The 27,793-nt window shown below is 49.4% G+C and overlaps 2 protein-coding genes across 2 annotated transcripts in view; both read right to left on the bottom strand.

The window, feature by feature from the left end:
- LOC101405986 (kinesin-like protein KIF19) overlaps positions 1 to 7,854 on the bottom strand; it is a 65,760-nt gene extending 57,906 nt beyond the window's left edge. Inside the window, exons 1-6 of the mRNA XM_087449234.1 lie at positions 7,672 to 7,854; positions 7,251 to 7,297; positions 6,935 to 7,131; positions 5,841 to 5,893; positions 4,664 to 4,744; positions 273 to 383 (exon numbers count right to left, since the gene is read on the bottom strand). Coding sequence (XP_087305360.1) covers positions 273 to 383; positions 4,664 to 4,744; positions 5,841 to 5,893; positions 6,935 to 7,131; positions 7,251 to 7,297; positions 7,672 to 7,854 — 672 coding nt within the window. The remainder of the gene's footprint in view (positions 1 to 272; positions 384 to 4,663; positions 4,745 to 5,840; positions 5,894 to 6,934; positions 7,132 to 7,250; positions 7,298 to 7,671) is intronic.
- The window catches only part of EIF3B (eukaryotic translation initiation factor 3 subunit B), a 32,623-nt gene continuing 12,165 nt past the window's right edge, over positions 7,336 to 27,793 (bottom strand). The window contains exons 7-19 of the mRNA XM_087417476.1: positions 21,711 to 21,842; positions 21,550 to 21,616; positions 21,097 to 21,143; positions 19,879 to 20,089; positions 17,731 to 17,803; positions 16,669 to 16,791; positions 14,840 to 14,918; positions 13,827 to 13,965; positions 11,549 to 11,674; positions 10,929 to 11,006; positions 10,442 to 10,550; positions 10,014 to 10,132; positions 7,336 to 8,922 (exon numbers count right to left, since the gene is read on the bottom strand). Coding sequence (XP_087273602.1) covers positions 10,029 to 10,132; positions 10,442 to 10,550; positions 10,929 to 11,006; positions 11,549 to 11,674; positions 13,827 to 13,965; positions 14,840 to 14,918; positions 16,669 to 16,791; positions 17,731 to 17,803; positions 19,879 to 20,089; positions 21,097 to 21,143; positions 21,550 to 21,616; positions 21,711 to 21,842 — 1,288 coding nt within the window. The 3' untranslated portion in view covers positions 7,336 to 8,922; positions 10,014 to 10,028. The remainder of the gene's footprint in view (positions 8,923 to 10,013; positions 10,133 to 10,441; positions 10,551 to 10,928; positions 11,007 to 11,548; positions 11,675 to 13,826; positions 13,966 to 14,839; positions 14,919 to 16,668; positions 16,792 to 17,730; positions 17,804 to 19,878; positions 20,090 to 21,096; positions 21,144 to 21,549; positions 21,617 to 21,710; positions 21,843 to 27,793) is intronic.

Here is a 27,793-nt window from a genome sequence, read left to right as displayed (position 1 = left end):
GGCGGACGGACAGGTGGACAGATGGATGGATGAGTGAGAACATTTGTAAAGCCAGGGCACCTGGTCGCCCACTGCACCCATGGACAGGGACTCCTGCTCCTTGCCCCTGGGATCACCCAAAGCGCCATCTCCTCATTCATCAGGGAGACCCTTGTGAGAAATCATGGACAAGACTACCTGGCCACCAAGTCGTCCCAAGGGGGCTCAGGGTTTGGTGAGACGCCCATGGCCAGCCTGGCCCAGGGGAGCCGTAGGCGGGGTGGGGCGGGCACCTGTGACGCATGCTGGTCGAAAACAGTGTCAAAGATGAAGGTCTTCTCCCGGGACCGGTGTGTGCGCAGTGTGTCCTCAGGGTCCTCGCCGGGGTCCATAAGCACCACCATCTATGGACAGTGAGAGGGAGGGGTCAGAGAAGGGGCTGCTCACAGAAGCAGGACAGGCTCCACGCCCCCAGAAGGACCCCAGGCCTGGCACCTGCCCTCGACGACATCCAAGGGCCTGGTCTGGGTCCGAGGAGGGCCACAGGCCTCTGTGCTCAGCCAGGAGAGGGACTGGGGGGACTCAGCCCCAGGCAGCCTCTCTGCTTTCTATCTGAGGGGGCAGCATCTCCTGGCTACTGCACCCCACAGCCCTGACTGTAAGCCCCCCAGACCCCCCAGCACTCACGCACTGGCGCCCAGTCAACGTTGAATCCACAGCCGCCCCAGCACAGCACCCAGCACTCCTGCCAGCAGTCGGGCCCTGGGGGCTGAGGTCCTAGTGAACAGCCCCTCCCACCACAACACCCTTGGCTGGCCAGTGACTACAGGAACGGGCCTTTGACGACGTAATGGACCGAGGGACAGGAAGGGGCAGTGTAAACTGTCAACTGCTGAGTGGGCAGCCTTGCTGCTGCACTCTCCCCACAACCCTGAGTACGTATGTCCATGCCCCACCTCTTTACCTCCTGCTCGGGGGGCTGCATCACCCAAAGGAAAGGGGAGAACGGAGGAGTAGGGGCCCACGGGCACCTGGAGAAGGAAAGGACCCACCCAAGCTTTCCAGCCCCGCCTTCGTTTCTCTGAGCGCCCGGGTCGCCCCTCCCGGGGCCTCCATCTCACATAAATATGTGATTACGAAGCGCGGTGTTTCAGGACCTCCGGGGACAGGCAGGTTCAAAAGAGCCTTTCCCAGGGGAGGGGGTCAGGCTGCTAGAGACCAGTCAGCTCTGTTTACTGTGCAAGGAGCTCCTGTCTGCTGAGGGGCTTGGAGGGTTCAGCTGCCCATCCAGGCCTGCAGGGCCAGGCTCCAGGGAGGAGCCATGGAGTCCTAGGGGGCATGAATGGGCTGACCAAGAGCCCCCTGACCTGGCCACCCACCCGACCCCTCCCTTGGTCCACAGCTTTGGAAACCAAGGTCCCAAGAGGTGAGGGCTGCCCAGAGGTTCCTGGGGAGTCAGGCAGGGCTGGGAGCAGCCCCCTGAGGCCTGGCCCAGCTTCTAGCCAGGACCTTCTCCATGACATAAGCTAACTCTCTTTTCCTTTATGCTTTTCTTCTCCTTCCAGTGATGGAGAGGATCTGAGGAAAGGAGGACTCAGGGGCGGCCCCTTCTACGCAGTTTCCCCTGTGTGGCGCTGTGGGCCAACCCTGAGCTGGAGAAGGAATCGGGGGCTCTCAGCCCAGTCCTGGGGCCTGAGGCTCCAGAGCCCGAAGCCTGGTTTCCAACCCTGGCTCCACCCATCACCAGCTGGGAGGCCTTGGACACGTTCCCTCACCTCTCTGGGCCTCGGTTTTCTCATCTGTAAGGTGGACGTAATACCAGAACCCACAGCTATGAGGGGTAAATGAGATCATGTGCACAGCACTGAGCACTGCGTGTTCAAAACATACCAGCTGCACTGGGTCTTGGACTAGAGAAAAATTTTTTTTCCTTTGGCTATAAATAATATTACGGAGAGAAATCAGCAAAATGTGAATACATCTGTAGATTAGGTGAGACTGTATCAATGTTAATTTCCTGATTTTTCTCACTGTACTGGGGTCACAGAACGTTCCTGTTCTGAGGAAATGCACACTGAAATATTCGGGTGTGGAGGGGTATTATGTCCACAACTCACGCTGAAACGGGCCAGTAAAAAGAAGCGTGTATGCAGAGGGAGAGGAGGACGAAGCAAACGTGGTAAAAGTGTTCACATCTGGGAACCCAGGTACAGGGAAGAGGGGAGCTCTTTGTAGGGTTCTTGCAGCATTTTGCTTAGTCTTCTGAAGTTACTTCAAAATCAAAAGTTAAGAGAGAAAGTGACCATGCACAACATGGACGAACCTCAGAAACGTCATGCTGGTGAAAGAAGCCAGAGGCAAAATCCACACACTGTAGGATCCCACTCACGTGAATCATCCAGAAGAGGCAAACCCACAGAGACAGGAAGCAGGTGGGTATTGCCAGGGGCTGAGGGGGAAATGGTGAGCAACTGCTTAATAGGTGCGGGGTCCCCTTTCGGGGTGATGGAAATGTTCTGGAACTAGATAGAGGTGGTGGTTGCACAATACTGTGCATGTGCTAAATGCCACTGAATTCTTCACTTTAAAACAGCAAATTTTATATTATGTGAATTTCACCTCAATTTTTAAAAAGTGGGCCGCGTCTTTTGTACAGCACACAGCAAGGCAGCCTTTGGGAGCCAGGCCTGAGGTGGGCTCTGAAATGGCCCCAAGACATTCCTGCCCACATGCCCAGAAGGGCAGACCAGACAGGACAAGGGGGGGGGGTGCGCAGGTGGAGAGGGATCCAGGGGGACCTGTGACCGCACACTGTCACCCACATGCACATCCCCATATCGTTTTGAAACACTCTTCTGCGGAGCCTAGTGACCAAATCCCAACATTCCTCGAGATTTTGAGGGGGCTGTGGCACCAGAAAACCTGAGGTCAACTTGCTAACACAGTTTTCCTTTCTCACAATGCACTCGTCTAATTTCAATCCCCCCAGCCCAAGCCCCTCCCCCATGAAATCCAGAAGTGTCCTAATTGCCTAGATTCACACGATCCCCAAAGCCAGGGCATTGGGAGACATTCTCCCTCTAAGGAGAAAGGTATCCTCAACTTGAGGAGACAGCCTTGGGTGTCCACGGACCTGCCAGGACTGGGGCCAGCAGGGGACGCTGTCTTCAGGTGTGGTAGGTCATCTCCCAGGGGTGTGGCCGGCAAACAGCAGGAGGCAAGACAAAAGGGGCATTCTGACCCACACGTGGGTGCACCTGAGGCCTCCGTTACCAGATGGGACTGGAGGTCCTGACCCAGGGACGGCGGGGCAGCCCCCTGGGAGGAGGTCAGTCAGTCAAGGTCTGGGGACTAGTGGTGAGACTACTTTGAGAGCCACCATCGATTCCAGCAAATTATGGGTCTTAAAAGTTATTTAAAGTGTCCTCCCTTCTTCCTCTAACTTTTGTTATTTTAATCAGTGAGGGGCACACAGTTTGAGCATGAAGACTTGTGAGCGGGTGCAGCCCTGCTGCCCCAACATTACACACTCAATACCCTGTCTCTATGTAATAACACGGGCACACGCCGTGTCCTGAATCCGCGTGTCAGTTCTCTGCAGCATCCCGAGGGGTTAGCTCCCGTGCCCCGCCTCCCGGAGCACTTACAGCGAGAATTTAGTTAGATCAATGCTGTTTCCCTACTAAAACTACATAGCACTCTTCGTGGCTAAGCCAGACCCTTTCCTGCAAAACTCGTTTCCCTCGATTTTACAACAGCTCTATCCTGTTTTATTGCTTAGTTATATATGAACTCAGCACTGGTTCACCCCAGCCTCTCTGACCCCCACCCCAGACATTCCGTCCATTTCATCTTCCCGCTGCGTTGCCCCCCCAGCTCCTCACCTGCCGGGTCAGCACTGGGTGCCCCAATCCCGGTGTGCAGTGTCAGCCAGGGGTCCCCAACACCAGGGCCCTTTGTCTTTGAAGTGCAGACATGCTCCTAGGAACAACACTCAATTCCTCACTAAAGCTGCCTTTCTAACAACAAATGCGAAAATCCAATTCACTTGACAAAATTTTGTTTTCCCCCAAATTTGGCATTTATTCTGGCAGGCGACTATGACGGGCATCAACCTGTCTAAGCTGAGCCTGTTTCCGAGGAGCAGGGATCCTCGGCAGGGTGGCAGCGCGCCATCCCACTCCTGCCGCCCTTCTCAAAACTACAGGTCGAGACCTGGACCTGGACCTGGACCTGCTAAAACTGCGCTGGCCTCCCTGCCGTCTCCTGCTCCCATGGCTCGCCCGCCCCGAGCCCAGCCCGTTCCTGCAACAGGGCCTGGAGCATCCCTCTCTCCCAAAGACCATTGGCCTCCCCTCTTCTAGGTGCTGCTTACATGTCTCATCAGAGAGGCCTTCGGGACCACCTCTGCCATGCTTTCTTCTTCTCTGTGGCACTGAACTCCCCCAACATCTGTCTGCCCCGAACCCCCGACTAGAAAGTGAGCTGGGTGGGGCAGGTCCTTGTCTGCCTCCTGGCTCTACTCATGTCTGCAACAGCCCCAGCCATGGTGAGCACTCGACATTAACATTTGTTGAAGGAATGACTGAATGAGTGAGTGAGTGAGTGACACAGGTGAAGTATGCACGGGAAGGGTGAGCTCTGCGACCCCGTGGACACACTCCCCACACCCCCACAGCCTCACCTGGTTCCCCACTTTGTGGGCGATGACGGTGGCTCCTTCCTCCAGTTCTGTGTCACTGAGTGGGCGGATCCGCAGCACTACCTGTGGGCAGGACACCACGGCAGCTGCTGATTCTCCCAGTACACCAGAGACCCCCCGGCCCATGCTCTCTCCTGCTCCTCCTTCCCCTCCCCCCGCACCTCGTGAGCTCCACGCTCTTAGTGAAGCAGTCAAGGCCACCGAACCCCAAGTGCCCCGCCAGGCGCTAACCTCCTAACACGCAGCACATGTTCACGCCTCACAATGACAGTTGAGAGGAGCACTGTCCTTCCTGTTACCCTCATTGAGTCTCAGATGGGGAGACTGAGGCACCGAGAGGTGAAGTAACTTGCCCAAGGCCACACAGCTGCTAAGGGGTCTTAACCCCTCACTCAGTCACTTCTGTTTTACCCACCACCAGAAGGGACCCAAACCTTCACCCAGGACGTGAGCACTTTCAGAGGGAAAGTTGGTTTCGCAAGTAGGAATTCCATGGGCTTTGCTTGCCATCATTCTCTGCCCTGCCCCCATTCTTAGGGAGTTCCACAGGAGGCCCTCTGGGATCACGCTAACCCCAGGCCTCAAATCCACCTCGACCACATATGAGCTGTGGGCCCCAGCAAGCCAGTGCAACCCTTTGGGCCTCTGTTCTCTCATCCGTGGGATGCGCAAGTTCCTCCTGGCAGAAACAGTAGCCATGGCTCTCCCCAGGGGCAGTCAGGACTGAGGTCTCTCTGTAACCAGCTGACAGTTTGGGGGCAAGTCCCTGGCTTCAGCACCCGACTGTCAAATGGCCTGCAGTTCCAAGTCGGCCAGCAGACGGATTGATCAGGCCTCACAGGGCCTGGATTGGGCCAAAGTACGCGGTGCCCACCCCACCTGGGGGTCCTGGTCCAGGCCCTTAGCTCCCTGGGGCATGAGATTCAGACGGCAGGGAATGAAGGGGGTATCTAGGGGCTTGGGGTGAGGAGGTAGGCAAGCAGGGGGTCACTAGGTCTCCGTGAGGGAAGGCTGGAGACCCCTGGGTTGGGGGAGCTGAGGGCAGAGACCTCAACTGTACCTAGTTGGTGCTGCAGGCAGCGGGTAGGGAGCAGGGAGGAGGCAGCCTCAGGGATGCGCATCCCTGGGGCCATCAGGGGAGGCAAGGAAGGGCGCTCACCATGAGCTGCTGGTCCTTGGGCTCCATCTCCCTCAGGGCCGGGCTGCACCAGGCTGGGGAGGGGCCAGCGGCAGGGCAGGAGGGCATGTGGCCAGCCAAGGATGCGCTCCCTGCTACCCTGGCTGCTGACAGATCTGTCTGCGAGTCAGCTCTGCCCCACCCACCCCGCCCAAGTGACATCAGCAGGTCCCCCGGGAGCCCAGCTGGTCCTTAACTGTCTACGTGACACCGGGACTGCCCACATGGCTCAGGCACGCCCCGAGCAGCTGGGTGGCCCAGGCCCCAGTGGGCACAGGCCGGCTGCACATTGGGCACACGGGGACGAGCACCAGGCACCAGTCCAGCCTTCACATCTACGTGCTCATCTAACACCATGGCAACCCAGGGTTCCTCTGCTGCCTCACTTGGTCTACAGGTGAGCCTGCCTGAGAGCTACACTGGGAGAGAAGACAGAGGAGACAGTTTTGCAGGGTGGGGTCCTCCTCTCCCGCCCAGCCCAGGAGAGGGGGCAGCCACAGAAAAGGCCTAAGAGGTGCTGCCCCTCCACCCCAGGGGCCCTCACAGAGCAGGCCAAGGTCAGCCTTGGAGCTTCCCCCCCAGAGGGGGGTCAAACGCCACCAGCTAACAGCTAATGAAATCATCTCAGCTGTCAGGGCTTTTTCCCAAAGACACATCCTTAAAGGGTTTTAGCCCCTTTCCCATGCTCAGTCCGTACCGCACCCAAGGCCTTACTCAGATTAACCACCAGGTGCATTTACTGCTTAAATGCTGCGCTCAACTTTTCCACTGCAGTCCCCAGGTAAGTCACCATGAACCAACCAACACCGGCTGCACCTGCCCGGTCGTGCAGCCAACCAGTGCCAGATGACAGCACCGTCCCTGCTGAGAGCTGGGGTCAGTATTCACTCCTGCATTTTGATACAATCAGAGAGACTGGATCCACGAAGTTAAACTGAGTAATCCAACCACCAGAGCGGAAAGGGGCGCAGATGCCCAGCACAGCAGAGGGGGCTGGGCCTCGGGGTAAATTGCTTGCTCAAGGTCACTGTAGCTCTCAAGTCTGCCCGGCCCAGCAGCACTGACCAACCACGTACATGGTAGCATGCTCAGGACGTGTTTGCGCGTGGCCACACCCTCCTCTTTGGCATCCAGGTCAATGATGCGGCCCAAGATTTCCATGCCACGTGGGTGAGGCGAGGAGAGAGGGAGGAGCATCCCTTGAACCTCCATGCCCCCTTCCACGAAGGCTCCGGCCTCCGACCCACCCAGGAACTTGTTGGAGAAGCCAGATCTATGGGTTACAACGTGAAGGCAAATCCCCTCATCCTGACCTCCTGGATAAACGACCAAGACCCGGCCAGCACCCACCCAGATGCCCCGAGCCAAAGTGCTGGGGGACACTCTGCCCACCTCTTCCCATCCACAGGCTGGGTCAAGAAATTCTCTCCAAGGCGGCCCTGGGAAACGGGAGCGGATAAGTTACAGCAGGCAAAAGTGTTTCAGAAATTCTTTTATTTACAAGTTATGTAAAACGATTACAACTAGCAAGTTTAAAACAGTGAAAAATTTTTGAAAGCTCTGTTAATAATCTGTTAATATGATAGAACCGTGTGCCTTTTTCTTCTTACTGCCATGAAATTAGAAAAACTAGGTCTTGGCACACTCAAGCTTACAGACGAGAGCAAACAAGAATCACTGTAGAATGTGCACTGACAAGGCCTGCAGATGTGCTAACCGGCAGGACCCAACAATTAAGGACTGTGGAGAAAGCACAGACGCAGAGAAATTTTAAGGCTCACGAGAAAGGAGAAGCACAGAGCGCCTGCCTCACCCGGGGGACCCGGGGCCTTCGTGAGGACGAGCCTGCGGTAGGCAGCCTGCAAACACGGTTGCTGGAAGCCCACAGGACCAGCACCGCTTCAGCACTAGCTGACCAGGCTGCAGGCGTCCGCCTGTCTTCTGCCCCACGGATGACAGATCCTCCTCCAATCCCAAAACACTGAGGGTTGGACATGTCACAGTGGTGACTTTCGAGTGTGCCTGTTCCGTGCTTCGCTGCTTTTTAAACTAAGCTCCAGGTTCCAGGAAAGAAAAAGAGGCGGAAAAAACTGCAATCTCACAAGGCACTGATGGGTAGCAAGACACTGCGAACAAAAATGGGCTGAAATTACATGGATTTGTTCACTCCCTTTTCAGCAGGGGGAAAAAAGTTAAATATTCAAAGCCGTATAATAGTGGCTACCATGTCAGCTCTCAACGTAAGTCTGCAAACTTGTCTAACTCCCCGGAGAAGTCTAAAGGGTCCTTTTTCTCATCAGGTGAAATGACGAGCGTAGACAAGAACATGAAGACACTGTTTCCTGGACTGACTGAGGAGTCACTTTACAGGGCTCAGAGGAAAATGCAGACAAGACCATGAGGGTGGGTGTCTCCCTCCTCGCCACGTATGCACGTGGCAGATGGACGTAACCAGCCCAGCAGCAGCCGTTACTGCCGGCAGGGAGGGGGAGAGGCACCAAAATTCAAGGCCGCTATCTACGTTTAAAGAGGAGAAAGACAGCTTTTTCATCCAGGTTTGCTTTTATTTCCACGTTCAGCCTGTTGAGAGAACCTGCCACACCCTGAATGGCGGGGGAGCCCCTGCTGCACTGCCCTCCGAGCACTCGGGGACACAGCAGTGCCCTGCTTCCCTGCTGGCGTCCAGGACACAGCAACACTGGCCCTCACACACGGGACAGTAAGGGTCCTTGCAGGGAAACCGCTCAGCTGTGGATGGTGCACCTCAGAAGTACCACCCACGGCAGGAGGAAAAGCACCTGCTGGAGCACTGCATCAAAGAGCCTAAGTAGCAAACACTGGTGGTGTAACTAAAAAAAACCCAAAGAAGAAAAAATTTAAAGCAGTGCCTTAAAACCTCCCCCAGTGCAGACACCAGGGGTTAAAAGGCACAACAATGTGTGGAGGTGGAAGAATCCAGGTGCAGTCACAGTCCAGAGCAGGAGAAAGCACAGGGGAAGTTTCAGGAATTGTGCAGGCTGTCTGCAAAAGGATGACCTCGGGTCCACTACGAGACACGGTGACGCTGCAACAAGGGAACAACCATTACTCTTTGTCCTGCACCTTCATGACAAGTGAACATGAGGAACAGTCACCACCACCGTCATCCCCCGATGAGCAGGTACAGCACGCAGACACCACACAACCTTAAAAGAAAAGGTGGAGGCCGGCCCCGTGGCTTAGTGGTTAAGTGTGCGTGCTCCACTGCTGGCGACCCGGGTTCGGATCCCGGGCTCGCACCGACGCGCTGCTTCTCCGGCCATGCTGAGGCCGCATCCCACATACAGCAACTAGAAGGATGTGCAGCTATGACACACAACTATCTACTGGGGCTTTGGGGGGAAAAAATAAATAAATAAAATCTTTAAAAAAAAAAAAAAAAAGAAAAGGTGGAAGGGACACCGAAGACCTGCTTTAGTCTGATGCTTGTGAGATGAATGGACGTCGTGGGGAGCAGCCTTGATGAGGAGACCACGCCTGAGGAACTACCACATTTACTCTGGTGGGCTGTGAGCCTCTCCCTGCCCTGAGCACAGCACTGCGTGGACGCCCCAAAGCACACAAAGCCCCAGACCTCCCCCGCTTCACGTCAGCTCGAGGTGCAGAACCTCTGGATCCTTTCTCCATTATGGAGAAGCTTTTGGTTCCCTGCCACACCTGAGCGGATTCTGAAGGCTCTGGTCTTAGCACCGACTGGGACTGACCAGAACTGGGCACCATGGCCGGGAATGCCCATCTTTCCTCCCTGCTGGACACACCGAGGCCTTCTAACAAAGCCGCCTGGGGATGGTCCTCCTCTTCTCCAGGCATGTCACATCACCCGCCCAGTGTCTGCCCCGGCCCTCCTTCTCATCCACAACAAAACCCTGCTTGAAAGGTGCCATTCCTGAAACCGGAGCTGGAGGCCCGGAGCTTTCAGATGAGGAGCCCCAGCTCCGGACATCCAGGGTTTGCGTGTTACTCTCGCCAGTTCACATGCAAGGATCTTACTAACCTTGAACTCATGAAATTTCACACATTACCTTAAACAAGATATTTTCTAACTTGTGGGATAACAGAAAGAAAAGAAAAAATAACCAAGAAGATATTAATTGTTCCTGTCTGAAAAAGTCTTACCACAGTGCTCTCGGATCACTCCTGATTTTCAAGAGGAATAATTTCTTCTCTGACGAAAAACTCAATGGTCTCCTCCTCCCAGTCATCCACGTTGCTGTCCAGCTCGTCCGTGTCCACGCCTAAGAGGAGAAGCAGGAGGAGGGGCTATGAGGGCGTGCAGACATGCAGGAGCCACACCAGTGCTGGTGGATTCAACCTCCTGGATCTCACACACGCACATGCACACACACACCAGCCAAGAGGCCAGTGTGAACACAGCAATGGACTATGGACTTGAAACTGTAGGCAGCAGGAAACTCTCGATTCTTTGATAATTTAAGAATCTTCAGACAACACTCTACTGAAAAACTTGGGAAATTAGATGCAGAGAAGAAAAATATTTTAGCAAATATATGCTTTAAAAATGTATCTTTGGCTAATAAAATTACCTCCTCGCAACTGGAGACGTTCATTTTTCTGCTCCATATAGAGTTCTTGGGCCATTTTCCGGTATTTCCGGAAATCTTCCATCATGGTTCGTCTTCTCTCCACCAATTCCTATGTACAGAGTTGGGGTAAAGTTACAGAACAAATGAAAATGACACGTGGTCAGCAGTAACCCCACCTAATGTAAGGCCTACTTTATTTAAAGAGACTCGGGACAGGAATGGTGGGGTGTGTTTGGTCTCATCTTCTTCCTCTAACACTGCCCCCCACATACCCCCACCGTATCTGAGAAGCCAGCCACCAAGAGGGCTACAGTCAGGCCCTAAGGCCCACAGCTGCCCCCACCAGACTCTCCCCGCCTGGAGAAACGACTCTCCCTGAGCAGACACTACCCTCCTCCCAGAGCCTGACACTGGCCCTCTGCTGGCCCCACTCCCCAGGGAGGGCCGGGGGCTCTTTGCGTATCCTCAGTCCTAGAACCAGGCTAACCTTGGAGGCTTTGGATTGGCTCAAACGATCCTTCTGTTCAAAGATCTTGGAGTATTTCTTCAAATCCTTTTTAATTTGCTGAAAACAGAGACAAGTCACTCAGGATTTAAACATTCAAAGCAAGAACCAAAAATGTAATCTTGGAAGTTGCCAACAGGAAATGACACCCTCCCAGATGAACAGAACACGGCCTCCCAGGAGCACTCAGTGTCTGCTCTCTGAGGTTCCCATCCTTGAGGCTGCTCCCTTTCCTGGGGGCTATACTCTCCTCTTAGCTTTGCCCTAATGCCATCAGCACCTCTTACCATAATTATGTAAACCCCACAGGCGGGTCCCTCCTAACCCTAAGAGGATGTTTTCACAGCCCCTGGCACCTTTTCATTGCCCCTCAGTTCATGCAAACTTCCTAGCACGGTGCTGACATGGCCTTACCCTGAAAACCTAAGTTCACTATCTTGTTCTGTTTGCTTCCTATTGTTCTTGCATCCCTTCAAAGGGGCCCCATAAACGTCACGTTTCCACTCCCACTCATCACCACCCCAACAGTAACAGGAAAAAAGAACTGCATTTTCTCTTTCACAATCACTTCCACGTCCCTTAACCTGGTGGGGACCCAAGACCTTAATCTGCTCCTGGCTCAGGAGTGTTGGGGGCCGAGGTCTCCACAGCAGCTGGCAGAAGCGATCCTTGTTGTTCTTCTGCAGAAGGCGTCCTTGGAAAGTCCACAGCCAGTAAGCATTGTCCACCTAGGAGAGAAAAGAGGCCAAACAGAGCTGCTCACTCCACTGAGTTACACCAACACGTGAGATCCTGAGATCTTTACTGCCAACAGAACCAACAAAATTAACCACTTCATTCAACAGATGTTTGAGAACCAATAACTTGCCAAATGATGTTGTTGGTATTTGAGAGACACTGGTGAACAAAACAAAGATCTCTCCCTCCACTCCCTCCACTGAGCTGACATGCAGCAGGGGGAACACAGTCGATAAATAAGAGAGACAAAAACTTATGTTGTAAATTACGGAGTGCAGCATACATAGCAGCTAGAACAGTGCTAATAAAGCACAGGCTTTATCTGCGACAAGGAACTTGTGCCAGAAGGTAAAGTGACTACACACCAGACAGACTGTCTAGTTCAGCTGACATTTTTTCTGTAGAAGACTTTCTTGATGAAGAAAGCAGAGCCTTAGTTTATTCTCCAGGGTAATCTTGGTCCAGACCAGCACTTTTGGACCATGTCAAAATTTAACACAGAGTGGTGAACAATCTGAAAGGTTTTTAAGTGTCAAGGTAGGCCTCATGGGGCGACATTTGAACAAATCAGGACATAGGTATGGTCAATATATCCTGATCTGAACGGAAAGATGATGTCTGCTAAGTCTGTGTTCCTAAAAGTTCATTAGGTCATTAAACAGAATTACCCTTACTTGATCTCACAGGCTCCGTGTATGTGCATGAGCTGGTTCAACCGTCAATACCCCAACCAATTAAAAAACAGCAATCCAATACAAAAAGAAATCCTCAGCCAACTTGACCATCAGCTGGGGAGTAATGAGCTGGGGAACAGTGCTGAAAAAAGACAGCAGCATTCAGACACTGTACAGACACAAACTCTGCCCCCCACCCCCGGGGACAGGGCGAGGCAGAGCACAGACTTTTTTAAATTCTTCAGGTTATGTGTCTTTTTTGAGACTCTAAAGGAATTGGATCCTCTCCCCCAAAAGCCACTTGTGTACACGCACATTTTCATGCCCTCCAGGGAGTTTCCAGGCCCCAGGATAGGAAGCCCTCTCACCAGTGGCCACACCCTGCTCCCGCCACGACTCAACCTCCTTCTGCATTCACAGAACCCTACTTCTACTTCCACTGACAGACTCTCAACTTTTTGCCAGACAAAGATGATGATCTTTTCAAGAAATTAAAAACAGGAATGGTAAAGGTTTTCTTGCATGCCAATTCACTCAGTCAGCAAACACTATGTGCCACGCAGTTTCAGATGCTGGGACATGGCTGAGAACAGAAGAAAAAAGGCTCTTGCCCTCACGATGATCCATTCTAGCAGGAAAAGAGATAATGAACTCCTAACAATCAACTAGGACAAATTCAGACCGTTTTGAGCACTATGAAAACAGAGTAGGGTGAGAGGACGCAGTGATCAGGCAGGAGAGGGGGGCCTCTGCGGTCATGCGCTTGAGGACACCCGAACAGTAGGAAGCACCAAACCCACAGGAAGTACATTCCAGGCAGGGGAGGGGTGCAAAGGCCATGAAGTAGGAAGAAGCATGGGTGCTTGGGGTCAGTGCGGCCTCCACTCAGGGAGCAGGCACACTCGTGGGGCATACACCAGAGGCCAGCAGAAGCTACAGCACAGAGGACCTAACAGGCTGGGCGACCAGATAATGATGGTTCAAACCAGGAACCTTGAGAGGGAAATAACTGGAGGGAAATAATTCTCCCTCCAACCATGAGCCACAGTAAGCAGCTTGATTGAATTCTAAACGTTAGTGGGAGGGTTATAAACTGGGAAATTGTACACTCTGATTCCCATGTTAAAGAGCTCTCTGGTTACTGCACCAGATGATGGCAGCCTGGACTTGGGCTGTAGCAGGCATAGACGTGATCTAACTTAGGAAAAAGAGAAACCAAGGAACGCCAACCTATTTATGGAAAAGGCTGGCTGCCTTAGGTGCTCTGCTGAGAGTATTCTGAGACAGCCTGGGCTGGGCATGAAAGATCGACTAGTTAACGGATCATCAGCAAGGCCCACCCCTGCTGAGACACAGGAAGGGAGAAGGTGATGCCGTGCTTGGTACCCTTCCCGAGGTGAGGAGAGTCAGCCACAAGCCCAGCACAGCCTGGTTTCATACTGCACCAAGGCTACACAGGTCCGCATACCTTATGGCTCCACCAGGACACAGAGGTGACAACATAACGCCCAGTAGGATCCCACTCCACATCGGAGGCCATATAGTGTTCTGCAATGTTCATGACCGTACAGTCCGAAGTGTCAACAAATGCCAAGGCGCCATTCATACTGGGGAGACAGACAGCACGGTCAGCCTTCAAGAAGAACCTGGCTTATGTACTACACCCTGTTCTCGCATTCCCCCTCCTGGAGAGGCTCTATGGTGAGGATACAGAGCATGGATGCAGCACCTCGGGCACTCCCTAACCACTGTCTCACTGTGAATGTAGAAATAATAACAGTAAGGATGTCCTGAGGATGCTATGAATGAAGACACATAAAGTGCATGTGATAAGCACTGTATATGTCTGCTAGTATTATTTTTAGAAGATTATCTGAGGCCAAGCCTCCAAAAACACAATAGGAAGCGTCTACAATGAAGGAGGAAAATAACCAACTAAGGGTATTCTGCTAACACACAGGAGGAACACTGCAAGCTCCTCACTGTTTCTATACGTTCTGTTGGAACAGCAACTAAGTACAGAGCAAGGGAGGACAATGTTTCCGCTCTCTTGGTGAAGTGAAGACAGGCTTACAGCTGTCTAAGTAAATATTCTTCCTACAAGATGACGTGGATTTTACGTTAGGGTAACTGGACTGCCAGAAAGAGTTCCTGTTTAACCACGATGGAACAACAACATGCAGACATGTCTTCCAGGGCCAGTAATTGAAAGCATTTGCAAGTGACTGTTTTCCTCTGCCTGGTCTTGGCCTAAGTCTGGGGAGCACGACAGAGACACCGTGGAACAATGAGGTGCCACCTACCGACACTGGGATGATCCTTTTCTGCAAGAACACCCTCTCTGACAAGTTCTCAAGGAATGACAGCACCGTCATTACCATTTAGAGCCCAGAGCACAAGATGTGGGCTCCAGGGTCAGGGTCTCCACAGCAGCCCACAGAGCACCACTCTGGGAGCAGACGACAGACAGCAGAAACCCACCTCCTCAGACCAGCCAACACCACAAACTGTCCTTGGGGACTCCAGAAGATGGTATTTGCCTGCTGTTTATCAAACATTTCTGCAAGGAAAGAAAATATGAAGTCTTTGTAAAGGTTCTAGAGAGGACATGCAGTCAAGACCGAAAGATGGGCAGTGGGTTCACGCTGCCCCCTAGGGGTACGTCTCGTAAAGCCGACTTTTAGCCAGAACTCTCTCTCTATGTACCATGCCTATTTGCTACCTGTGAGAACAAGAAAACCCATCATTTAAATACACCTTAAATTATGACCTACACTTTAAAAAAAAAGAGGGGGCGGGGGTATTTTGGAGCTGCAATACTGTTTTTAATAACATTCTATATTCAAAACAATTTACTTCACAAGGTAATGGGACAAAGAACTCCATTTAGAGTAAATACTCATTAGCACAGGGACTCTACACCACGGCGAGGAATCCAGTTTCCAGCAGATGCTCAAAGAGATATGGGACCCAAAAGAGCCTAAAATCATTCTTCCAGTGACTCAAACATCTTTTTAAATGGCATGCTCCTAAAAACTTTTTAAATCCATCATCTCTCCAATATCCTAATACTCTAAATACCACTTATGTCCTGCAAGGACCCGGGCAGAGCCACTGGAGGGGGAGTTCAGTGTGTACCCTGGGGGTCTCTTCACTTAGAGTGGACACAAAGTTAACATCTGGGGTATCTTTATCTCAGCCTGCAGTAGATCCAAGAAACACGGGCAGAGTGGGGAGAGGGGAGAAGCTCCAACACCGACCCTGAGCATTCAAGGAAAGGAGGACGCAGAGTATTCAGGGGGTAGAAGGCCTTTTATACTTGTGTCTGTTTTATAACGAGACGAGAGAAATCTTCTGATAGCCTATGACTGTCCCCATTTCCTTTTATATCAAGGGAATTAATAATTCAATCAACCTTGTGAGACAGCCCAAGATCCTATCACAAAATGATTCCATCACAAACACCACTAAGCTTTAGGAAATGAAAACTAAATTCATTACAGAATTCTCTCAGGAAAAGCTATTGCTGGGTCACATGAATCCCAGTCAGGTACTGGGATAAACACACTGAGGAAGCCCTGTGTGATGCACCCGGGAGCCCCCTCCCCAGGGTGGGGATCGAGAGATCTTCCATTTCCTCAGTCACCACACGAAGAAAGTGCTATGAAGCAACAGGCCGGCATTAGCTCAACCCCACAGCACTAAGGCCCTGCCGTGTGAGCTCCACGCTGAGCACTGAGGAGGCAGGATGAGAGGAAGGAACAGGAGGCCTTGGAGGAGCCCAGTTTGTGCAAGAAGCCAGCCAGCAGTCAGAGTCCCAGTCTGACAGTGCCAACACTGCTGAGGAAGAAGGGCCCTCCTTACCTCTACAGCACAAACGGGGGAATGAACGAGGTCCCTTGCAGGCAGAGTAGAGCAAGAGTGGGAACCAGGGCATCCAGACTGAAGGGTGGTGGGCCATGTGACCCCCCCAAGCCCAGAGACAGCAGCTGCGGCCACGAAAAGACGAGACCATCCACCCAAAACAAGGGTGGGAGCTGAAGTCTAGAAACACGAATGTACAAGGCCCTCCACGGGAGCTCACAGAAGGCCGATTCTTCGTGGATATAAAGCACTCCAGGTGAGTCATCGCCACCATCCTCAGCACCACTCATGAACAATGGGAAATCACACGGACTCATCCAGCTGCGGGTTTAGGCCTGAGCAGCTGCTCCGGGGCCAGCCGCACACCCTCTGTGGAGCAACGACTAAGTCCTATCCTGTATGCACTGACCTGTCCGCCCACTCCCGCACGGGCCGAGACTACTCACTGATGAGCTCGATCTTCCCGTTGCTTTTCACGTGGTAGAAAGAAACTGATATCCTAGGAGCCTCCCCGTGCAGCACAGCAAACTTGCTCCCGTTTGGCTCCCAGGCAAAGGCTATGATAGTTTCTACAACCAAGAAAAAGGGTGAGTCCCTCTTTGGTCATTTAAGAAAACAACATTCCTGATTAGTTAAAAGTTTTCACTACTGAACCAGAGAAATGCCCCAAATTCTTGAATTCATTAAAAGGACCACAGAGCAGGCACAGGAACAGAGGCTCTGGCTCCTATGGAGTTTCAAAAGCAGCACATTTAATTCGTGCAAGGTGACCTACGTGAAACTTGGCCTTTCCTGACAGTCACGCCCGCAGCTGGGCTGTGAGGAGCCTGATGTCGGGTGTAGCCTGTGGACGTCACCGTTCTTACCGTCGCTGCTGAACTCACAGTAGAATTCTACAGCCTCAGGAGGGTTACCAATGTCCTTCTACCTAGGCAGGGTGGCCTGGTTTCACACTTTCCCATCTCTGTACTTTCCTCTTCCCTCCCTCCTTCCCTCCCAACCAAAACAGAAAACAAAACTAAAACAGAAAACCAACCAAACAAAATACATAGGTTAAATGTTCCACCTAAAGGCAGAAACACAGCATTTGAACAGTTTTCATGAGTCCAAAGAAAAGCTCTATTAAACGGAGAACTTTTGCATGTAAGAAGAGCTCTTCTGCTGTCGCTGAACGTGTAAGGAAAACCTAGTCCTCACACATTCTCTCCTCAGTGTGAAAAATGGCTGGAGTCCTTGCCCCTCTCTGTGTAACCGATGTGAAGAGAGAGCGGGGCATCTCTGCCTGGCAACTAGAAAAGTTAAGAGACTGAAGTTGGAAAGGACAAAAGAAAAACCTAAACTCACGAACGCATGATCTGTAAGAGGGACAGACACTGTTCACTGTGAGTTACAGTCCAGAGTCTGGACCATTTTTGCTTTGGCAGTGAATTCACACTGAAGTTTCAAAGTATAAGTATAAAGCAGCACATAAGGACCCTTCAACTACACATAACCACAGGGGGACTTGCCTTTCATTTCGACCACATCAACAGGTACCTGTTTTTCCCTCATTCGGAAAATTTCAAAATTTGTGACAACACCCTGTTAAAAAGAAAAAAAAAAAGGAAGGGGTGACATTCTGGAAACTGAAAGCATAAGATTTAAATCAAAGGACAACTTAAGAATTTAATGAAAGATTAAATTTATACACCTGGTAAAGATGTGAGTACTTGAAGTGATTAAAATTACACCCTTCATGATGAAACCAGAACTCTCAAATGCTGATGGACGTACAAATTGGTAGTCTCATGGAGAACAACTGGATACACTTTCTCTCTCTCTGGCCCAGATTCTACTTCAAAGAACTGCCTTAAAGGTCAGACTCATGCACATGTAGGTTCAAGGATACTCATGGCAGGGCCGGCCCCGTGGCTTAGCGGTTAAGTGCGTGCGCTCCGCTGCTGGCGGCCCAGGTTCGGACCCCGGGCGCGCACTGACGCACCGCTTCTCCAGCCATGCTGAGGCCGCATCCCACATACAGCAACTAGAAGGATGTGCAGCTATGACATACAACTATCTACTGGGGCTTTAGGGGGAAAAATAAATAAATAAAATTATTTAAAAAAAAAAATGGATACTCATGGCAGCTTGTCTGCAAAACTTCTGAAATGCCCTAAAAGTCCACCAATGGGGACTGATTAAACTATTTCAAAACAGTGGAATATCCTGCAGCATGATCTTCAAGAAATACTCTTCTATAAAAAGCAGGGTGCTGCAATATTCATAATAGCCAAGGTGGAAACAAGCCAATGTCCATCAACAGATGAATGAACAAACATGAGGTAGTACAGCTGTACAATGGGAAATGACTTGGCCATCAAAAGGAATGAGATACTGATATATGCCACAACCTGGAGAAGCCTTGAAAACATGCTACTGAAGGAAGCCAGATACAAAAGGCCACACAGTCTACGATGCCATTCACATGAGATGTCCAGAATGGAGAAATCCATAGAGACAGAAAGCAAGAAAGTAGATTAGCTGATGTCAGGAGGTAGGGAGTAGGCAATGTGGTAACGGGGGTGACTAATGGGAGTGCAATGTCTTTCTGAGGTGATGCAAGTGTTCTGGAATTAAGATAGTGGTGAAAGGCACTGGCCTGGTGGCACAGTGGTTAAGTTTGCACACTCTGCTTCAGCAGCCCAGGGTTCACAGGTTCAGATCCTGGGCATGGACCTATGCACCGCCTGTCAAGCCATGCTGTGGCAGAGTCCCATATAAAGTAGAGGAAGATGGGCACGGATGTTAGGCCAGGGCCAATCTTCCTCAGCAAAAAGAGGAGGACTGGCAACAGATGTTAGCTCAGGGCTAATCTTCACACACAAAAAAATAGTGGTGAAAATAGTGGTGACGGTTGCACAACTTCGTGAATGTAAGAAAAACCACGAACTGTACACTCTAAAAGGGTGGGCTTTATGGTATGCAAATTACACCTCAATAAAAAATTCTTTTTCTAAAAGGAAGAGGAATACTTTCATTAGAGGGAAAAATCAGGCAGTTTTTTTGATAAGTTAAATACTAAATAATGCAAACAAAAAAATCTAGGTGTTAGGGCCGGCCCCATGACCAAGTGGTTAAAGTTCTGTGCACTCTGCTTCAGCAGCCGAGGTTCGTGGGTTCAGATCCCAGATGCAGACCTACACCACTCGTCAAGCCATGCTGTGGCAGCAATCCACACACAAAATGGAGGAAGAATGGCACAGATGTTAGCTCAGGGCAAATCTTCCTCAGCAAAAACAAACAAACAAACAAAACCTGGGTGCAGAACTGTGTCAAGCATGCTACTCTTTGTGTTAAAAAGAAAACACATTGATTTTGACTCCCCCAGAGAAGGAAGACGGATGCCTGGAGGAGACGTCACTGAATCCCCTTGTGAACTCTCAACTACATGAACATATCACCCACTCAGAGTTTTACAGAAAAAACGACGCTCCTTGCTGGAACGTGACAAGAGCTCTAGCCATGACATGCCAGCTAACTACTTTTGCTATTAGGTGGGTCTGAGAATAACTCACAAATGTGTGAACTCCAAAACCCATTAACATCCTGTAGACAGAACAGGCCAGTTTGGTGCTGCACAGAGAGGGAGTGACCCCTGCCTACTGGCATCTGCTTACCTGGGTGCCTTTTGGAGTCCTATCTACTTTAACACACAAGTAATCTCCATTTTTCTGCCAATGTAGCTTGCAATCCACAACATTAAACAGATTCCTAACTCTGATCTCTTGTCTGGTAGGAAGCTGCATCAGGGTCACCCTGGCGGGAATATCTTTGTCTTCAGGCACCCAAAAGGCTATTATGTTACCACCAGGAGACCAAGAAAAGTCTCTGCGGAACAAAGAAAATAAAACGTTATATAAGGACCGGCTGAGTGATGACAAAAACGAAAAGCAGCAGAGAACTTAAGCGCTCATCTCCTGTATTAAAACTTGGCACTGGCACATTTACCACCACCAAGAGCCACAGCTCATACTTACCTGGGAGCTGCCCACCGTGAGCACTGCTCCAGGAACTGTATGTGCAGCTCACCTCATCCTCCTAACAACTCTGGGACATGAGGACGCTGACTTTGCCAGTGAGGAAAGACAGAGATGCTAATACTGCCACACAGTGGATCAGTAAGGATGCACAATGCAGGCTCTGCAACCACCCCTACTCTTCACCACCACAGAGCCTGCTGCTACACGGCAAGCAAAATGAGTTTTAGGCTGTTGGGCCCAGCTATATGATTTCTGAGGATTCATTAAGGTGCTGAAGGGGAAAAACCCCAAATCGAAAGTGTAAGAGGATTAAGGAAGAATGAGGGCAATTCTCTCCACTATGTAACTACCCTAGAGGGCAGGTGCTGGGATGAACAATTCATGAGTTTCCCTCTGTGGAGACTATCTTCACTTCTGCATTTATTGAGAATCAGTTCCTAGATAGCCATAATTTTGCCAAGAATGTAAAAATAAAAGGAATAAGAGTTGCAATTTGGTGAAGGCCATCCAAACCCCACTGCATGGATCACCAGAGCAACAAGAAGACCTTTCAACTAAGAGCAGTCCCCCTCTTCCTCAGACTGCACCCCCAAGCCTCTGGCTCCAAGGCAGGGAACATGAAAGGAAGCGGACCCGAGACTCCGCGGCCCTCAAGATGCACCTCTGTGCAGAAAGGGGAAGGCTAACAGGAGGGCTGAGTGGGGGCCCACTAACCAGCAGCCCAGGTGGTAGCAGCCTCAAACCTGCTGTGCCATCCTTGTGCCTAGAACAAGTACAGTGTTTTCTCTACCGTGTAAGAGCCCAGCGCCTACATGAGAGAGCAAACCAACCTGACTGGGTGAGACAGTCACTTACTTTATGCCAGAGATCTTCAGGCTCTTCTTGTCCAAAAGACCCATGGACTGCCAGAAAAAACGAGGGTTATGATTCAGTCAAATCACGCCAATGTCTTGATAATATACACAATTTTTTACAAAAAGGCTACAAGAGGTTCTGATGTGAGCTTGCTAAGCGAGCAGTGTCAGCACAGAGGGTGACATACAAACAATGAAAACAATTCACATCCCCAAGCCATTTCATTAACTCCCATCCTTAATTCCCTGCAGCAGCAGAAGTAGGGGCTGGCAGATTCAAGACCAGAATCCAGGACAGGAGAGAGTAACAACACAGGGGGACCCTGCTTTCACTCTGCACGCATACAGCTCCTCCACCAAAAGCTAAGGGAAAGCACTCGTCTGCGAGCAGCTAGTGAATCCGACAAGCAACTGACAGGGCTGCTCATTTTTCTCAGATAACTGAGTCACTTACAGGAGTTTCATAGATACTGAGAGTATCAACTGTCATTCTGGCAAAGAATTTACCATCATGGCTCCATCTACAAAGAACAAGAAGAAAAGAAGTGCCAGGCTCTGTCATTGAAAAGCAAAGGCTACAAAGAGGTCATCACTGGCTACCAGTGGTCTACTTACTTAAAAATAGGCCAGTGGGCTGAGCTTTCACAGTGAAACCCTCTCTTCTTCTGGCCAGTAAGGATGTCCCAGATGATGATGGCCTGAGGGTCATCCTGAGTGTCCATCAAGGGGCTGAAAGTCACCAGGTACCTGTAACAGAGCAAAGACTTTATCATCTCCTGCACTCTCCATCTTCTCACTGGAGGTCACAACTATGTGCAGATGTGGTGAGTACACCTGCACCCACGCTACAGTGGAGGGGTGAGCTGCCACTCCAGAAGGTCACTCCAGGCATGGGAGAGGCTGCCACAACAAGCAGTCAAGGCTCATGCACTTCCTCCAAAACCCCAGGCTTCCCTGACAATGCTCTCTCATCAGGAGACCCTACTGGAAACATGGAGTGGAACCATCTCCACGTCACTAAGCACTGGGTCACTCTTGACACCAGGGCACTCCAAGGGTCATCTTAAAATGTTTCTCCACTAAAATCAAGGTAAGGAAAGATCCAACAGATTCCAAACAAGTCTGCTCGTGTGCTCTAGTGGGAGGAGTGATATGGAATCCTCAGACTTTATCTTCATTGAAATTTAATGAAGACAACAGGTGAACCGAACAGCTGGTCACGTGTGGTTCAAAAGCAAGTCTACATCTGATGGGGCGTTTGGTGCCCAGGGCTTCTCCTGGTAATTATTCACCCAACTGCTGCCTTGTCGACACCCATGGCACCCATGCATGTAGCTTACACAAAGTGTAACTATCTAAATCACACCGCTCTCTCAGAACAGTGCAAGGTAGGAAAGGCAGAAACAGACGCAAGAGAGAACAGAGCCAGCCCCCTTGCTGGTTTCTCAGTAATACTTCTAATGACTGCACCTTCTCCTCGTAAGGCTCTGTGTCATCCTAATTCACTAGATTAGTAATAGTGGCTGGAGTCACTTCCCCCGACAAGTTGTTAAATTCCCTCCTCAGACCTATCCTACACACCTCGAAAGGACACACTACAAGACTATCCTTGAACTACAGAAACTAAGTGCTTGACTGAAAAATAGATTTTTCACATTGTCATCTGTATGACCAAAGCAGGCATTCACTCACTCAATCAAGTATTTCACGGGTTGGGGACTTTGCAGAGCACCGGGAATATAATTATGAGTAAGAGATGGGCCAATCTCTATCCTTGAGTGACAGACAGATGTGTAAACAGACAAATCACAACTTAATGTGATAAGTCTAGCAACACAATGTCTATGAGAATGCAGGTGGAAGTAACTGCCTGAAGGACTGAGGCAGGTTCACATGAGATGAACAGATGGAGGAAGCCTTCTAACCTGCCTGTCATCTTAGCACAGAGACCAAGAGTCTCTATGTGGATCCGATTTCCACATATTGCTGCTGGAATGAGAAATATCAATTATTCTGTACCAAACACAGGAAAAGTGGTTGCGAACACATGCAAGAATACACTACGTAAAAACTATTTTATCAAAATTAACCAACATCCATCAAACAGAACTTACAGTAAACAAGAAATACAAGGATAACAGGGACAAGTTAAACATCGCCTCAAGGAAGGAATCAGACTGATCCCAAGGTGACAATTTACAACCCATCTGGTCCTGTCGTAACAAGTCAATATCAAAACAGGCAGGGAAGGACGTACAGCTCAAGATGCAAGAGGATTAAGAGAAAAAAGGACTAAACACAATGTGCACACCAGACTGAATCCAGGTTTGAACAAACTAGCTGTAAATAAAAGCTATTTGCAGACAAATGGGGAACCTGAACATTTATCAATATGAGATGATATTAAGGAATCATTACCAGCATTGTTAGGTGTGTAACAGAATTGTTATTACACAGGACATCTTTATTCTGAAGTGATGCACACTTTTGTACACATGCCTACCACTATAAAAGACACAAAAAATTTTTGAAGCAAGTATGGCAAAATAAAAAAATCATTAAATCTAGGTAATTAATATATGGATGTTACTGTAAGTACTCTCTTTTAGTTTTCCATGTTACAAAAGTTTCATGCTAAAAAGCTAAAACAAAATAAAGCAGGAGTGATGTCAGCATCATGGCAGGGTTAAGTTTTTCCCTTTGTCTCTCCCCTCTAAGTTACAACTAAACGGACATTCATTAACCCACAAAGGATTCCGTGCACAGCACAAGAGTAAATCTGAGAGATCCATGCAGCCAGTCATCTGAAGGTGGAGGGAGTGGGTCCCCAGGAGGCAGTGGAAATAGGTGAGCGCACCCCTCCCGGTCTCCAGCAGCAGCGATCTAGGTTGTGGGTCCTCACACAGTAGCCAGTATGACTGTAACAGGCGGCGGGGGCAGCCCAGCCCACGCAAATGCTTTTCAAGTTACAGCCCAGCCCGTGGGAGCACCCACAGTGCCACAATGGCCCTGCCCAAGGGAAGACACCCCACTGAATGGTGCAACTCAGCCCCTGCAAAGGAGCCACCACCAAGCACAGAAGCTCAGCCAACCCACCAGTGAGCGCAGAGCCCACAAGCACAGAGCTTGTGGCAAAAGAAAGTGCTCCTTGCCTCCCACCTAGTGCACCAGCTTGGCCAGTGCCCTGCCAAGTGCAGTGGTGCCACACCAGAGCAACCCACCAGTGGAACACAGAGGCCCCACGTGTGTGTGTGTGCATGCGTAACCTGCCAAGTGGCTGCCGCCAGCGCACAAATGTAGAGCAGCCCCACGCGCACAACTTCCAGCAGACAAGCAGGATCAGAAAACATAGTTCCTACCCCACCAGTGGTGGGAGGCAGAATCTGCGACCTGATACTACCACAAATGCACCAGCAAAGGATCACTTCATCAAACACCATGAAGAAGTACAGTAACACTTCAGAGCAGAAGAAAAATGACAAGTCTGCAGAAACCAATCCTGAAGTCACAGAAATTTACAATCTAAATGACAGAGAATTCAAAACAGTCATCACAAAGAAACTCAACGAGTTACAAGAAACTCAGAAAGACAGTTCAATGAGCTCAGAAATAAAATTAATGAGTAGAAGCAATACTTCACCAAAGCAGTTGAAACTCTAAAAAACACAAACCAAACAGAAATTCTATGCCATTTTTTTTTTTGTGAGGAAGATCGGCCCTGAGCTAACGTCCATGTCAATCCCCCTCTTTTTGCTGACGGAAGACCGGCCCTTAGCTAACATCTATTGCCAATCCTCCTCTTTTTTTCCCTTTTTATCCCCAAAGCCCCAGTAGATAGTTGTATGTTATAGTTGCACATTCTTCTAGTTGCTGTATGTGGGACGCCACCTCAGCATGGCTGGACAAGCGGTGCGTCGGTGCACGCCCAGGATCCAAACCTGGGCCGCCAGTAGTGGAGCACGCCCACTTAACCACCAAGCCACGGGGCCAGCCCCAAAACAGAAATTCTAGGTATGAAGAACAATTAATAAGATAAAAAATAATCTAGAATCCATAAAAAATAGAGCTGATGATATGGAAGACAGAATTAGTGATTTAGATAGAAATACAGAAATGCTTCAGGTGGAGGAGAGAGAACTAAGATTTTAAAAAATGAAGAATAGTGACATCAGCATCATGGCGGAGTGAACTCTTCCCTTAGTCTCTCCCAACCAAGATACAACGAAAAGGACATTCATTAACCACGGAGGACACACACACACAAGACAACAGACGTCTCAGAGATCCACACAGCCATATGTCTGAAGGTGGGGGTACGGGACTCCCTGGGAGGCAGCGGAAAGAGGTAAAGAGATCTCCTCTCCCTTGCCGAGCAGTAGCGATCTAGGGAGCAGGACCTCCCGGGGCTGCTGGTGTGCGATACTGAGAGGAGAAAGGGAAAAAAGACAGCACCCCATGGAAACACTTGCATTCTCAGAGGTGCCTCCCAGCCTCTGGGAAGGCTTCACACCAAGGTGGATAAACAATCGTGGGGGCATCCACACCAAGCCAAGCAGCCCAAGCCAGCAGACACTGCATGCAGAGCAGGATCATGCACATGAAGGAAAGCGCCTCTCTCCCCTCCCATCTGCCACACCAGCTCAGCTGGTCAGCCAAAACAGAAGATCCTCGCCAGAACGCCTGCACGTACATGTGTAAAGCAGCCAGGCCCTGTCGGCACAGCTTCCAACAGACAGGCACAGCTACCGGGGGTGGCAGCAGGCTCAGAAGACAGCTCCTGCCCCTACAGTAGTGGCAGGCAGAATCTGCGACCAGATACTACCACCCCATCAAACAGCGTGAAGAGGTATACTAACACTCCAGACCAGAAGAAAAATGACAAGTATCCAGAAATCAATCCTGAAGTCACAGAAACTTATAATCCAAATGACAGAGAATTGAAAATAGCTACCATAAAAAAATTCAACAAGTTACAAGAAAACTCAGAAAGTTCAATGACCTCAGGAATAAAATTAATGGAGAGGGAATTCTTCACAAAAAAGATGGAAAATATAAAAAAAAAAAAAAATCAGAAAAGTTGGAGATGAAACAATGAATGAGATAAAGGAAAATCTGGAGTCCTTAAAAAATAGAGCTGATATTATGGAAGACAGAATCAGTAATTTAGAGGACAGAAATATAGAAATGCTGCAGATGGAGGAGCAGAGAGAACTAAGACTAAAAATAAATGAAGAAATTCTCCAAGAAATATCTGACTCAATTAAGAAATGCAACATAAGGATTATAGGCATTCCAGCAGAAGAAGAGAGGGAGAAATGAGCAGAGCTTGTTCAAAGAAATAACAGCTGAGAACTTCCCAAACCTGGGAAAAGACCTGGAATTACATTTAACTGAAGTTAATAGAACTCCAAATTATATCAATGTAAAAAGACCTTCTACAAGGCGTGTATTAGTAAAACTGGCAAAAGCCAATGACAAAGAAAAAATATTAAGGGCAGTAAGGCAGAAGAAAATAACCTACAAAGGAACCCCTATCAGGCTTTCAGTGGATTTCTCAGCAGAAACATTACAGGCTGGGAGACAGTGGAATGATATATTCAAAATTGTGCAAGACAAAAATGTTCAGCCAAGAATACTCTATCTAGCAAAATTATCCTTCAGATACGATGGAGAAAAGCTTTCCCAGATAAACAAAAGCTGAGGGAGTTCATCACCACAAGACCCACCCTACAAGAAATGACCAAGAAAGCCTTCATACCTGAAGAAAAAAAAAGGGGGGTTACAAAGCCTTGAGCAAAGAGATAGATAGACAAAACCAGAAAATTGCAGCTCTCAATCAGAACAGGTTAGCAAACACTCAATTATAACATTAAAGATAAAGGGAAGGAAAGCCTCAAAAGTAACTATCCTCACTTCATTTTAATCACAAACTCACAACACAAAACGGAATAAGTAGTGACAACAATAACTTAGATGGGGAAGAGGAAAGGGATGGAATCTGCTTAGACTAAGGAAATAGGAGACTATCAGAAAACAGACTATCTCACCTACGAGATCTTTTATACAAACCTCACAGTAACCACTAAACAGAAAATAAGAGCAGAGACACAAATGATAAATAAAGAGAAAAACGAGAAAACCATCATAGAGAAACACCAAACTGAACTGGCAGTTCAGAAATACACAGGCTGAGAAGCAAGGGAAATAGAAAACAACCGGAAAACAAGTGATAAAATGGCAGTATTAAGCCCTCATATATCAATAATCACTCTAAATGTAAGTGGACTGAATTCTCCAATCAAAAGACACACAGTGGCTGGATAGATTAAAACACAAGACCCAACAATATGCTGCCTCCAGGAAACACATCTCAGCTGTAAAGACAAACAGGCTCAGAGTGAAGGGATGGAAGACAACCCTCCAAGCTAATGGCAAACAAAAGAAAGCAGATGTTGCCATACTTAGACAAAGCAGACTTCAATATAAAAAAGGCAATGAGAGACAAAGAGGGGCAGTACATAATGATAAAAAGGACACTCCACCAAGAGGACATAACATTTATGAAAATATGAAGATGAACAAAATTGACAAACCCTCAGCCAGACTCACTAAGAAAAAGAGAAGGCTCAAATAAATAAAATTAGAAATGAATGAGGAAAAATTACAACAGATACCAAAGAAATACAAAGAATTATAAG

Source organism: Ceratotherium simum, chromosome 26 (assembly GCF_057802395.1).
Source record: "Ceratotherium simum simum isolate JZ-2026a chromosome 26, ASM5780239v1, whole genome shotgun sequence".
In the NCBI taxonomy this organism is placed as follows: Eukaryota; Metazoa; Chordata; class Mammalia; order Perissodactyla; family Rhinocerotidae; genus Ceratotherium; species Ceratotherium simum.
The sequence above is the reverse complement of the archived record's forward strand: the minus strand, read 5'-3'. Positions and strand labels throughout refer to the sequence as shown.